The sequence below is a fragment of the Mercenaria mercenaria genome, chromosome 14 (assembly GCF_021730395.1).
Source record: "Mercenaria mercenaria strain notata chromosome 14, MADL_Memer_1, whole genome shotgun sequence".
In the NCBI taxonomy this organism is placed as follows: domain Eukaryota; kingdom Metazoa; phylum Mollusca; class Bivalvia; order Venerida; family Veneridae; genus Mercenaria; species Mercenaria mercenaria.
Window position 1 is genome coordinate 47,682,353 of NC_069374.1, and position 13,600 is coordinate 47,695,952.

Consider the following 13,600-nt stretch of genomic DNA (forward strand, 5'->3'; position numbering starts at 1 on the left):
ATCGTTGATGATTTTGGAATGATCAAAGAGTTATAAAAAGTATTTTATACTTCTTTGGATTAATGGACTATTCATCCGGCAATTTTTATCTCGACAAATTAAGGTTAAGAAAAATGAATAAATAAAATGATATTTTCCATGAATTTATGAAGTAATAACAAAGATTTTGTTTTATTTTCTAACGTGATCTCCCATAAATCACCACGTGTCGCAGTTAGCTTACATGATACTTGAATTATAATTAAAGACGAAGTTGAAAATAAAATGTTCAATTAATAAAGTTCAGCCTATGGTTTGTATCCGATTATACTCAAGCGGTGATCAATTCATTCAGTATTCAGAAAATAATAATCATCATCATCATAATCATCTTAAAATTATATCAGGTACTTTCCTTAAGTGTATTTAGTTATAGTCATTGATTTGATAAATACCTTACGAATTTAGATTTTTTGTAACTACACTTCCACCGTTTTGAAAAGAATGTCCATTAGGCCTAAAGTTTCAAAGTATATTCTTATAGATTTTGAAATACTAGATATCACGTGAAATATTTGTTTGTTTGGTTCACAAAACACCTCCTGTAAGGAACAGGTTTTATATTTGTATGATGTGTGGAATATAAACTGGAATTGCATATTCTTTTCTGACGAAAATAAGAATAAAGCAGTCGTTTCAGGTAAGATATGATTAATTAACATACATACCTTTAATCAAAGTATACTATATAATAAATTACTTGACTGAAATTATCTTTATTATGGCAAAACAATTAGTAATATAATGATAATTTTATGTAGGTTTACATGACACTGTTTTAAATATGACCATTCCAAGATTTCTTCACACAACCTAAATAAACTGGTGCAATACAGAGTCTGAAACATGTTATCCTGGTGTTTTAATGGACAATTATGATTAGAAGTATTAAATTTTATTAGTTCATTTTGCCTCACAGTGAAAGACGGCGCCTAAACAGTGAAAAAAGGCCTGCTTTGAAATTTTAATATCAGTCTGCAAAAACTGAAGCGAGCGAAAGCTGATTTTCAAAAAAAAATATTCTGGAAAAAAATGGAGCGGGAGATTCGTTGACCGAGTAATCAATTTGGCGTTGCCTTATATATTTATACAGATGTGCACAAGAAGAAATTTCTTCTTGGGCACCACAAAATGTGCCCTCATCCAAGCGTTAGTGATGGATGAGGGGCATTATTTGAGTAAAGCCGGAGGCCGAGCATGTATGAACAGCAAGATGTTCTGCCGATACGGTTGAGAAGCGCGCTTTAAAGTTATTGAAAAACTGTATCACGTGACCGCTCCATGCACCGGAAGCGGTGAACAGCTGTAATCATAGTTTAAAGCAAATTTTTGTTGACGATTACAATACAAGAATACAAGGGTTGGGAATCATACTTTACCATTATAATATATACACATATATATGAGCAAAAAAGGGAGGGTTCATACATGCTCGGCCTCCGGCTTTACTCAAATAATGCCCCTCATCCATCACTAACGCTTGGATGAGGGCACATTATTTTTCATAAAGCCTTCAGCTCTCGCATGTATGAACAGCATCTTTAAAGTATCGTCAACAAAAGTACAATAACAAAGAGAAATAAGTATACTTTTACTCCAAGTAATATATATCAGTCACTACATATAAAGGGCACAACACCTACTTTTTGCTCAAAACTGCTTCAGCGAAAGATAATTCTGATGGAATAACATTTCTAAAATAGAATTTATGAAAGTTTTTCTCATTACTCCAATCAGCAGTACTCAAAATAGTTTGCAAAGAGCATGTACTATATGCTGCTGACACTGAAGCTGAACGAAAGGAATGTGCCTTAAAGAAATCACTGTTTATCCCTGCTAATTCAAGCACTGTCTTAAGCCATCTGGCTATAGTACTTGTAGATACGGCTTTATAAGTCACGTAAGAAACAAGGAGTTGTCTAGAATTTCTCAAATTTTCAGTCTGTTTTACATAATAAGTTAAAGTATGCATAACACACAAAGATTCATCTGGGTAATGTTCCAGTTTCAATACAAAATTATTAGGTCTACCTGACCTTGTAGTTTTCAATAAATATGGAAAGAAGAACTGAATCTTACTGTCACCAAAATGTACATGATCTAAATTCAAGGACACCAAAGTTTGAGCTCTGGGAGCTGTTGTCAAAGCAATAAGTGCAGTGAGTTTAAAAGTCAACATTCTTAGATTTAAATCCTCTAAAGGAAAAAGGCTTTTAAGATATCTTAACACTACTGAAACATCCCATGTGAATTTATACCGACAACCAGGTGGTTTTAAATTAAATACTCCCTTCATGAATCTGGGTATCAGAATACTTGAAGAACACCAGGAGTTTCCAAAGAAAGGCAATGTCTGCAGTAACATACTTTTATGTGTGTTGATTTTACTGTAAGAAGAACCACTTTTCAGAAGAAAACAAAGATAATTTACTACCTTACTTTCAGTTGTTTGAAATGGATTGCAATGTTGTTTACGACACCAAATATACCAGAATCTGAAGGCCAAATCATACTGTTTCCTGGTTCCTTTTCGCCAGCCCTCGAGGATGATTCCAATAGCTTGTGATGAAATTCTTGCACTTTGCAGCGATTCCCTGATATGACTGCACCGATCAAGGTGATCTGCTTTGCCAGAGGATGAACCTCTCCACTGTGTGTCAGTCGCAACAAATCTTGATGTCTTGGTAGCCTGACAGGATAATCAATCAAAGTTGATAATATCAAAGGAAAATAAGCTTGTGATTTCCAATGAGGAAAAACAATAATTGCTTTATCTACTTCATCTTGTATGATTTTATTTACCACTTTTCCCAACAAATTAAAAGGTGGGAAAATGTAGGGCGAAAACTCTTTCCAAGACAAAGTAAAAGCATTGTTATGAAAGGCTCCTGGTTCAGGAAACCATGTGACAAATGTTCCCAACTGTTTATTCAATCTGGATGCAAACAAATCTATATCAGGTTGAAAGAAATGTTTACATAAACGGACAAAAATGTCTTTTTTCAACATCCATTCTGTTGAATTTGAGAAGTTTCTAGAATAGAAATCTGCCATAGAATTGTTTGAACCAGCGACATGAACTGCAGAAATAAAAATACTTCTTTCTAGACACCAAATCCAAATCTGACATGCAAGTCTATCTAGTGATTCTGATGCAATACCACCCATGTCATTGATATAAGTAACTGCTGTGACATTATCACACTGGAAGAGTATATGAACATTCCTTTTATTGGAATACAAAGACTGCAAAGCATGGAAGATTGCTAATAATTCTAAAAATTTATATGCTTTACACATTCAACACTATTCCATCTTCCACTTGCAACTTCACCAGAAAAAACATCATAACAACCCCAGCCTAAATTCGAGGCATCTGTGCTACATTGTATAGAAACTTTATCTGGCCTAACTGGCTTTCCATTTTTGAGGTGTATGTTATTTATCCACCAAAGCAACTCCTGTTTTCCAACAACTGAAAGGTACACTTTATTCTGGAAATTGAACTCTGAACCCAAACCTACAAGTTTGTCTCTCTCTAAGGCTCTATAGTGCATAGGAGCTTCTAAAACTGCATGAAAGGCATTAATGATCATGCCAATGAAGGATGCTAAATCTTGTACAACAACTTTTTCCCCTTTTAATAAAATTTTTGCTTTCATCAAGATTTTCTGAACCTTATCTTCTGTTAAGAAGACTTTAAATTGAACTGAATCTAAAATAAAGCCAAAAAAGACAATTCTCTGTGTAGGAACAAGAACAGATTTTGATTCATTCAAAACAAAACCTAGAGAGGTCAATGTAGAACAAATTTTCAATGTGTTACCATGACACATTTCATAGATTTGATGCATATTCAAAGAGTCATCTATATAAAATGAACACCTGACACCTTGATGTCTCAGCCAAGCATAGATTGGTTTTAATATTTTGGTAAAAACCCTAGGGGCTGAAGATAAACCAAATGGGAGTACAGTGAACATCCATAGGATATCATCCCATTCAAATTTTAAATATTTTTGGAAATCATTGTGTATGGGAACAGTAAAATATGCATCAGTTAAATCTACTGAAGTAAAATAATCATTTCTCTGCACAAGATCCAAAACAATTTTGAAATGTTCTTGTTTAAAATGCTCATATACCACGAATTTATTTAAATGTTTCAAGTTAATAATTGGCCTAAACTTTCCATTTGGCTTTGGAACAACAAAAATATTAGAAACATATTGTCCTGGTTCCCATTCTGATTTTACAATTGCACCTTTCTCAGCCAAATTTTTAATTTCATTTGAAATAACTTGTTTCTCTGTTAATGAAAAGGAAATCACATTTGGAACTGAATACTGGACTGGCTCTTGAATAAATTCTATTTCATAACCTGTTATTGTTTGAAGAATCCAAGGATCATTTGTAAACTTCTCCCATGTGTTCAGAAAAAATTTTAGTCTACCTACCTTAGGTAAACTGTTCAATTCTGTTCGTTTGGGGATGTTACTGTTGCACTTGGCCTTCCCCGACCTCTAGCACCACGCCTATACATAGCTCTAGACTGCCACGGCTGGTAGTATGTATCTGTACTCTGTGGCTGGTTAGAGGCATAGCCGCCATAAGGGTGAAAACGACGACCCCTGTTTCCTCTGAAGGAGCCTCTACCCCTAATAAAAGGTCTACTAAACTGATCTATACGAGAAGAAATAGAAATACCAGCATCACAATTTTTAATTTCTTTAGCTATGTCGTCTCCGAACAATTGCGATGAGATAGGCGTACTCTGACTGCACAGATTTCTATATTTTTTCTTTAAATTTGGTCTCAATAGATACCTTCTACGAAGTGATAAATGATACTGAACCTGACCAAATAAGGTCAATGCATCAGATACAGTTCGTTTTGCATCATCATTTTTCGACATAACCTCTTTCAGTAAATCTACCAACTTTATAATAGAGGTAACACCTGTCGCAACCAGATTTTGTATCTCAACTAGCATTCTATCATAACTTTTGGGCTTCTTATCGAGAATTTTCCAAATTTCAGAATTTATCAAAGGTGGACACAACTTGTCACAATTTTGAGGGACGTTATATTTCAACATCATATCCTCTACATCACACTGTGAGGTACAAGCAGTATTGATTAAAGAGGCTAACGATGAAACAATTGGGTCACCCTTGACCACAGATTTTAGTTTTGGCATGGACCATTCAGTATCAGAAGGATCAGTGTTTTCTTTTGAATCACCCCCAAACATTGCATTTAACATATTTTGTGACATGTTTTTATCTTGTACAAAATTATCTTGGTTTTGCCTGTAAGACAAATCAGAGTCTGAAACATCCTCCGCATCTATTTGTACCCTTAAATTTGGTCTAGGTTGATTATAACTGTCAAAATCGTCATAATCTGGCTGAAAAAAAGCTTCATCATCATAGTTTTCTGGGTGCATACCCGTGGACAAGCCCAGACCTAATTTTTTCTTCAAATTTGCAACGTCCTCAAAGGACAAATTATCTAAATCTATCATATTACTTTTCTTAGATTTTTTCTTTGGGGGTTTGCTTTGGGTTTTGGATTTTGGTTTTTTCTGTTTTTGAACACCTTTCTGATTTTGAACACCTTTCTGACTTTTACCACTACGAGTGGGTTGAACAACCTCTTTATTTTTATTTTGCTATTTTTTGACACGGGTTCATCAACCTCGCATCCAATTTCTACATTAGCACCCACGGGCGGGATATCCTTATCTTCACAGCCCGAAACTTCCCTCTCGGATTCTGAGGGACTTTGGTCATGGCGGGGATCTACGTCCTCGCTTGAGCTCATATTTACAAGCTAAATGATATCACTCGGGATACTACGTCCTCGAGTAGCTCAAATAGATATTTATAAATGGAAATACTTACGACAGAAACCAATAAAACAACCGGAAAAATAAGAATTTTAGCAAAACACGTGAACGCGATGCTTCTCTCGCCAGCGCAAAACATCGAATGATTACAGCTGTTCACCGCTTCCGGTGCATGGAGCGGTCACGTGATACAGTTTTTCAATAACTTTAAAGCGCGCTTCTCAACCGTATCGGCAGAACATCTTGCTGTTCATACATGCGAGAGCTGAAGGCTTTATGAAAAATAATAACTGTATTCTTTTGTATTCCCATGATGGTAATTATACATGCTTTGCGTAAAGAAAAGGAGAAATAACAATTAAGTATCTAGTTACAATTGACAGTGACATATATAAGGCCAAGACAATGTGTTTAATGTCTTAACATTTTATTGAATAACTGTAGCAATATGTACATAAATCTGTGTATTTAGTTAAAATTTCAACCACATTTTGTTTTTACAGTGTAAGATAGTTATTCTTCTATATTCTTAGAACTATGCTGAAAAGAGATTGACTGAATAAGTTTGCAGATAAAGTTTTGAAAACACATTTATTCAGGAAGGGCCTGGATTGTCCACCCTGAAAACTTGAAGTATAGCTGTTTATTACCTGTATTAGTAGAATGATTTTCATGAAGTTTTTGTGGTGAAAAAAGTAGGTCACTAGGTCGTGGCGGGTCTTTAAACTTGTAAATTTCCTACTCTTATTTTCACAAAATCGTCTTCATATTTACGTATGTGTGATGTTGGTCACGTAAGCATCCTAAATAGTGTCCGGTCTATATATAGTAAAGGAGGCTTCATTGTCTTATTAAGTACTATTCACCGAAACAATAGTAGCTTATTAATAAACAGGAAATTGGAAATTATAACAATACATTGTACATGTGAAATTGGCAAACCTTAGTCTTTCAGTTCACAGAAGACTATTGGCAAACCTTAATCTTTCAGTTCACGGAAGACTATATAAATACAGTGCAACCTCTGCAGAGCAACAGCCTTTGGGAGATGCAGATATTTGCCTCTGATGAGAGGTTGTTGCTCTATAGAGGCTACATTGATAGTAATTAAATCAGCATTGGGAAATTTTGGTGATGCTGTTGTGGAGAGGATTTTGCTATAGATATAGAGAGTGCCGCTATGGAGAGGTTGCACTGTAGTAGCATAATACACTTATAACTTGCAACTTCTAAAAGACCTATTTCTCTCTCCATTTTATTGGTAGAGTGTGGGTAAATAACAATTTCTGTGTCCTTACTGGGAACACTTATTGTTTATTTTTTAACTCTTTAATGTGCATACAAATATAATAGGGTTATTATAATAGCAGCTCGGTCTGGGATGCTGTATTCGGCTCGAGTGGATTTTGCCAGATCGGATATCCCGGGGGCGCATGCACCGAGTATGATCCGTCCTTGCAAATTCCAGATCTAGGTACTGTTGTAATGAACCTTTTATTATATACATCCACCTTTTTGTTTTTTGTTTGTAAGCAAACGAAATCTTAAATGTTTGTTGATGCTTAAAATAAAATGAGTGGTGTTCCTGTGCCAGCTCATGTATGTAAGTAGTCCGGCAACATACAATACGGGGGTACAGTACGGGATTTTTTTGAAGGTACAGGATTTTTTCAATCCGGTTCGTATTTTCTTGGTTTAACATCGCACCGATACAATTATAGGTCATATGGCGACTTTCCAGCTTTGATGGTGGCGGAAGACCCCAGTTGCCCCTCCGTGCATTATTTCATCACGATCGGGCACCTGGGTAGAACCACCGACCTTCCGCGACTGGCGAGCCAGCTGGATGGTTTCCTCACATGAATAATTCAACGCCCCGAGTGGGTCTCGAACCCACATCGGTGAGGGGCAAGTGATAGGAAGTCGGTGACCTTAACCGCTCGGCCATGCAGGCCGCTGAAATTCAAGTTGTAATTTTGACAGAACGTTAACTTAAATAGGTACATAATAAAGATATATCTACTGTTCCTCTTATGCCTCCCACGCACACCTACTTTTACATGGGACTCATTTCAGGTTTAAGTATCATGCCTTGAAACAATGGATAGGTCAATTACAGCTTTCCATCACGGATATCAGTAAAGTGAAAAACACTTCAATTATAAAAGTACGTACATCACACACAGTGGGAAATCACATGATCAAAATAATCTCTAAACCAAAGTTATATTTCTGAAGAACATGAATAAATTTCCTATCATGATAAGATATGAAATTTAAACATAGCCTATCTTATGACCAATGAAAATTGTTGAATCATCATAGAGTTGACAATAATGTTAGATTTCCTGTAATTACAAACACTAAGGAAAATAAGAAGTCTCAGTTTCTTGAAAAGTGTTCCAGATAATCGGAAAGTGATTGTGATTGAAATCTATGTAGTTCTATACGTTGCCATATGATAGGCTTAATTTTAGATTTACAGCAAAAGCTGTTTCAATATTATCCCATATTATTCATATATTTATTTTGGTTCAGGGATTATTTTGATCAAGTAATTCCCTGCACTTAAGAAAATTTGTGAAAATAAGATTTATCTCAGTTTGATAACCAAGAGGGGTATTAATACTCCACCTGAAAATGTTTGCTGGAATAGTATTATTAAGCTCAAAACGGGCCTCAATATGAATAGTAGATAAAACAACATAACACTCTAAACGTATGTCTTAAAAATTGAGCCGCGCCATGAGAAAACCAACATATTGCATTTGCTATCCGAATAAATCCACACCAGCCTTCGCATCCACACATTCTGGTCAGGATCCATGTTGTTCGCTTTCAAAGCTTATTGCAATCGGAGAAACCGTCAGCGAACAGCATGGATCCTGACTAGACTGCGCAGAATCGCATGCTGGTTAGGATTCAGGCTGGTGGCAATGCACTATGTTGGTTTTCTCATAGCACGGCTCAAATTATTATCGGGAGGTGTACTTTATGCTGCCGAAATGTACATACATGTAGTTTCATTTCAACGAGAAAATCAATCAGGAGCCCATAGGGGAGCAAGGGTATATGGAGATTTTTGCAAGTTCGTAAAATCGGTCAAAGGTCCTTTTTGATGTTGTCAAACAGTGTCAGTTTATGCCTCGGATGTTAGATATTTCCGTATCCGAGAGCTGCAAACCTAGACATTTCATAAATATTTCAATATGAATTTTTTGTAATACACGGTGTTGATGCATATCGGATCCCTCTCTGTTCGCGCACTGGACCTACTATGTGCTAAACAATAAACTCCAATGTCAGTGAGTTCGGAAAATCGGAATATTCGTCCTCAACAAAGGTTTGTGCATAAAACCACATGAACCACGGGAAATTGTTACATTTGTTATATCAGGTGACACGCGTCCAAACGAAGATGGAATGTAGACTTAGGGTTATGACTCGGGTGGACATTAGACCATGTTTATGAAACTTAAATACGACTGTCCTTGAATATAGGAAGTATCTAGTACCTTATATGTAAAACCTTTAATCCCATCTTATTTGTAAAAATAACTTATGTTGTTATTTTCATCATGTTTCCTTAAAAACGCCCCACTTTCGATTTCGTTAATGTACGAGACCCCTCTCGGTCGGCATAATTTTGCCTAACAGGATCCCTCTTGCTTTTCTGCACCCGGCACGGGAATCCTCTCGGTCACAAGTAACTTTCTATCTGCACTGGCATCCCAGTGTTAGAATTATGAGATGGTATTCGTATTTAAAAGCAGCAAAATAATTAAGACTCGTGTGCCCGGGCGGACGGGAGTTCCTTTATTTCTTATGGTACAGATGTGCCGTTGAAATACCACCTTTTCAGACCAGCTATATATAAATTGCCCCCTTTTGTATCAAATCAAATTATACAAATCCTAGTTTCAAGTGATTTAAGTACCACGGTATACGTAAAGGAGAAGGTTCACTTTTGCCCCAAATTGGCATAAAAACTGAAAGTCTCAAAATGGAGTGAAGAACAAGTTTTCTTTCATCAAGAAGTATTGTGTTATCAAACTGCAAATATTCATTATCAAAGGAAATAACTGACAAAAATGAGAATACTTTTAACATTAAGGTTATGTGAAACCAGTAGTTTTGACTGAAACCTTGAATAAATCTGAAATTTTCAATATGAGCACAGCTGTCAAACACAAAAAAAAAATGACCATAAATTTTGTGAAAGAAGCTAGACCTATGGTCGAGATATTTTTGTGGTCCTGATGTGTGCTCACTACTAAAACATATGTGACTTAATCATGGGGGATAAAGTGCTCATTTTTTAAAAAAAAAATCAGTGATGTCGGAAATATAATAGATTTGTTTCTAAAAGTCTGAATTTGCTATATATCTACAGGATAAACATTCTGGTATAGAAAAGAATGCATACATGTATTTTTTTAATTATAACAAATTTAAAAATGTACCAAATCGTGTAGGCCATAAAAAGCTTAATTAAGTGAATCATGTCTTTAAATATGCATGAGCATATTAAGGGACATAAAAGGGACATAAAAACACCATGACTGATTTCCCTTAGAAAAAGATGGTGTTTTCAATAAGAATACCATCTCAAAATTCTAACACTGAAGATAAGGGTGCCGGTGCCAATAGAATTTTTTGTTAAGGAAGGTTCCTTGCAGGGTGAGGCAATAAAGAATCTACTGAGAGGGATACCATGCATTGACGAAATCGAAAGTAGGGCGTTTTAACTTTTTAAGGCATCCGCGCAGTCTGGTCAGTGTCCATACTGTTCGCTTTCAAAGCCTGTTGCAATTAGAGAAACCGTTAGCGAACAGCATGGATCCTGACCAGACTGCGCAGATGCGCAGCTTGGTCTGGATCCATGCTGGTCGCAAATGTACTATGTTGGCTTTCTCATGACGCGGCTCACATTACGAGTTTCATTATATTTTGATGTTATTGACACGATTAATACGAGGGGTGTCCCAGAAGTTCGCGGAATTGTTAATTAAATTTCAAAATACTGGTTATCTTAAGCAAAGAAATCAGCAAGACAACATTTAATATTTCAAAATATAAATGTATAAGAATCAAAAGATAATAATAAATATGAATACGTAAACGGATGTACAGAAATGACCTATAACAAAACACCCAGAGCACATAACTCGTCGATGACATTAGCAAAACATTACAAGTTCCCTGTTCACTCTTTTTACATAATCCCGACCGTTGTTTACACATTTTCGGTGTTTGCTGGCCCCAATTTCACAAAAAAAATCTTAAGTAATTACTTAGTTAAGTCTGTTATTCTAAAATCATGCTAATGCTTAAGCTATTATTATTTAATGTTGATTTTTTCTATACCAATGTATTTATAGCTAAATTAAACTATCATGGTTAGTAGTATTTGTCTGCAGTACTTATTTCAGTCACGCAAAAATGATATTTCTATTTAAGCACGATATAACGAACTTAAGTATTTGATTAAGTATATTTCTTATTTTTATACATCATTTTCTGTAAAATTCAGAATTGTTGTGCTTTGATCTATGAAATAGTCATGTACGGGTCTGACATAGACGAAAAAGTCAAGATTGAAGACGCATAAAGGGCAAAAACAAGCACTTGAAATAACAGACTTAGCTAAGCAATCACTTAAGTTTTTTCGTGAAATTGTGGCCAGATCTATTTCTGGAATGTTTCCATGTACCACTCTTTGTCAAGAGTTAAAACAATTCTCTGTGCAATTTGCATAAGGTAAGAGGTCAACACAAAACGTTGGCCGCGTAACTGGGCTTTGATCTGCATTCGGTCGCTTCTTTCGGAAAGCTTGAATAAAATCTCTCCGCATAACGTGAAAATGAATATCAAATTGTTAATCGATCAGGTGCCCGCCCGGTTCTGGTGTCGTCTTCAACAGATAATCTGCCATTACGGAATTTGTTCGTGCCGCTTGTAAACGAATGTTTTCCCGAATGACGGAAGCGTTGTCGATCTTTTCATCAGCTTCAGGGTTTCCGCTGGCGACATCTGAAGGCCTACGCACATTTTCACGACACTCCGTAACTCAACGTCATATGTGAACGTCATGTCGATGTTGATTTCTAACAGCGGTGTTACTAAAGTTACAGCGAAATTTTAACGAAAACAACCAATGACGTTGACATTTTCAGGAAATTACGACAATGCATGCTGTAAACATCAAGTCATTTCACTGAAAATTTATCCGCCTTACAGTGCTGTTAATAGACAATATTTTAAAAAACAAGCCAATATTAATGCCTGCACCGGTTAAGGGGGTGTCAGTTGCTATGGAAAGTGATATAATATTGAGAGTAAGAATAAAAATTAATTTTTGCTTTTAATCACTTAACCATACTTAGGTGAATATGTACAACCACCAAATTTCAACTAGATTTGTGTTAACATTTGTGAGAAAGGACTTTATTCTGCGAACTTCTTGGACACCCCTCGTACTACTTTAAGATAACAGGAAACAAAAGTTGAAGGAGAAGGGAGGGAAATATTGTAGTTTTCTTCCTTGAACAATATTAACAATTGGGCCATGATGGCCCTATATCGCTCACCTGTTATCATTTGACTTGAGGACAAGAAGGGCCTCAGAAAAAATATCTAAGTCCAAAGGACAGGAATAACAAAAGAAAGAAATTTAACCAAAAAGAAAAAAAATCTTACAAGGTACAGATATGTCAAAATACACCTAAAAATTGGAGGTACCATCCATGTTGTACCACAGAAAAGTGGTCTCGGTTTTTCCCTACGGCCAATAATAAAAAAAGTTACTAAAAATAAGCTATTTATAGTAACGTAAAAGGGAAATAATTAAAAAGAAAATTATTGTAAGTGAACAAAAGAAGTATCTGCCAAATAAATCTGTTGACATAAATGAAATTTCAGATCAGTATCTTCATTAGTTACGGAGATATACCCATTTTAATTTGAAATGAAGGGAGGTAATTTGACATAAAATCAGTCCATAGTTATCTACCCTGATTGGCTCAGTCCAACTAATGACAATAATGAAATTTCAAATAAGTCCTATAAGTACTTACTGATATAAATCCATTTTGACTACAATCAGGGGAGGTAATCAGATATAAAATAACTCTGGAACCTATGATTGGATTTGATTTGTCATGGAATCCAAGATTTATTGTTCTTGAAGATATTTTGGAAGTTTGTGTCAAATAAAACCATAAATGAAGTCTCTGTATGGCTGCAAAAGCCAAAATAGCCAATTTTGGACCATTAAGGGGCCATTACTCTGGATCCCATGATGGAAGCTGGCAGTTCAAGAAAGGAACCAAGATCTTGTGGTGATACAAGTTGTGTGCAAGTTTGGTTAAAATCAAATCATAAATGAAGTTGCTATTGTGCAGACAAGGTCAAAATAGCTAATTTTGGCCCTTTCAGGGGCCATAACTCTGGAACTAAAAATGGAATCTAGCCAGTTCAAGAAAGGAACCAAGTTCTTATAGTGATACAAGTTGTGTGCAAGTTTGGTTAAAATCAAGTCATAAATGAAGCTGCTATTGTGCAGACAAGGTCAAAATAGCTAATTCTGGCCATTTCAGGGGCCATAACTCTGGAACCCATAATGGGATCTGGCCAGTTCAAGAAAGGAACCGAGACCTTATGGTGATACAAGTTGTGTGCAAGTTTGGTTAAAATAAAATCATAAATGAA

The 13,600-nt window shown here is 35.7% G+C and overlaps 1 protein-coding gene across 2 annotated transcripts; it reads right to left on the bottom strand.

Annotated features, from left to right (window-relative positions):
- Nucleotides 1-1,447: 1,447 nt before the first annotated feature.
- Nucleotides 1,448-6,106, bottom strand: LOC123556600 (uncharacterized). 2 transcript variants are annotated; one of them, XR_008367090.1, is made up of 3 exons: nt 5,946-6,106; nt 4,497-4,722; nt 1,456-2,728 (listed from the first exon to the last, which is right to left on the bottom strand). XR_008367090.1 is itself a non-coding variant. In XM_045347446.2 (2 exons), exon 1 carries the CDS (start codon nt 5,486-5,488, stop codon nt 4,511-4,513), a length of 978 nt encoding a protein of 325 aa, XP_045203381.2. In that variant the 5' UTR covers nt 5,489-5,512; the 3' UTR covers nt 1,448-2,728; nt 4,497-4,510. The 2 variants fall into 2 exon arrangements, 1 of the variants encoding a protein (XP_045203381.2); XM_045347446.2 differs by lacking the exon at nt 5,946-6,106 and having other exon boundaries at nt 1,448-2,728; nt 4,497-5,512.
- Nucleotides 6,107-13,600: the final 7,494 nt, after the last annotated feature.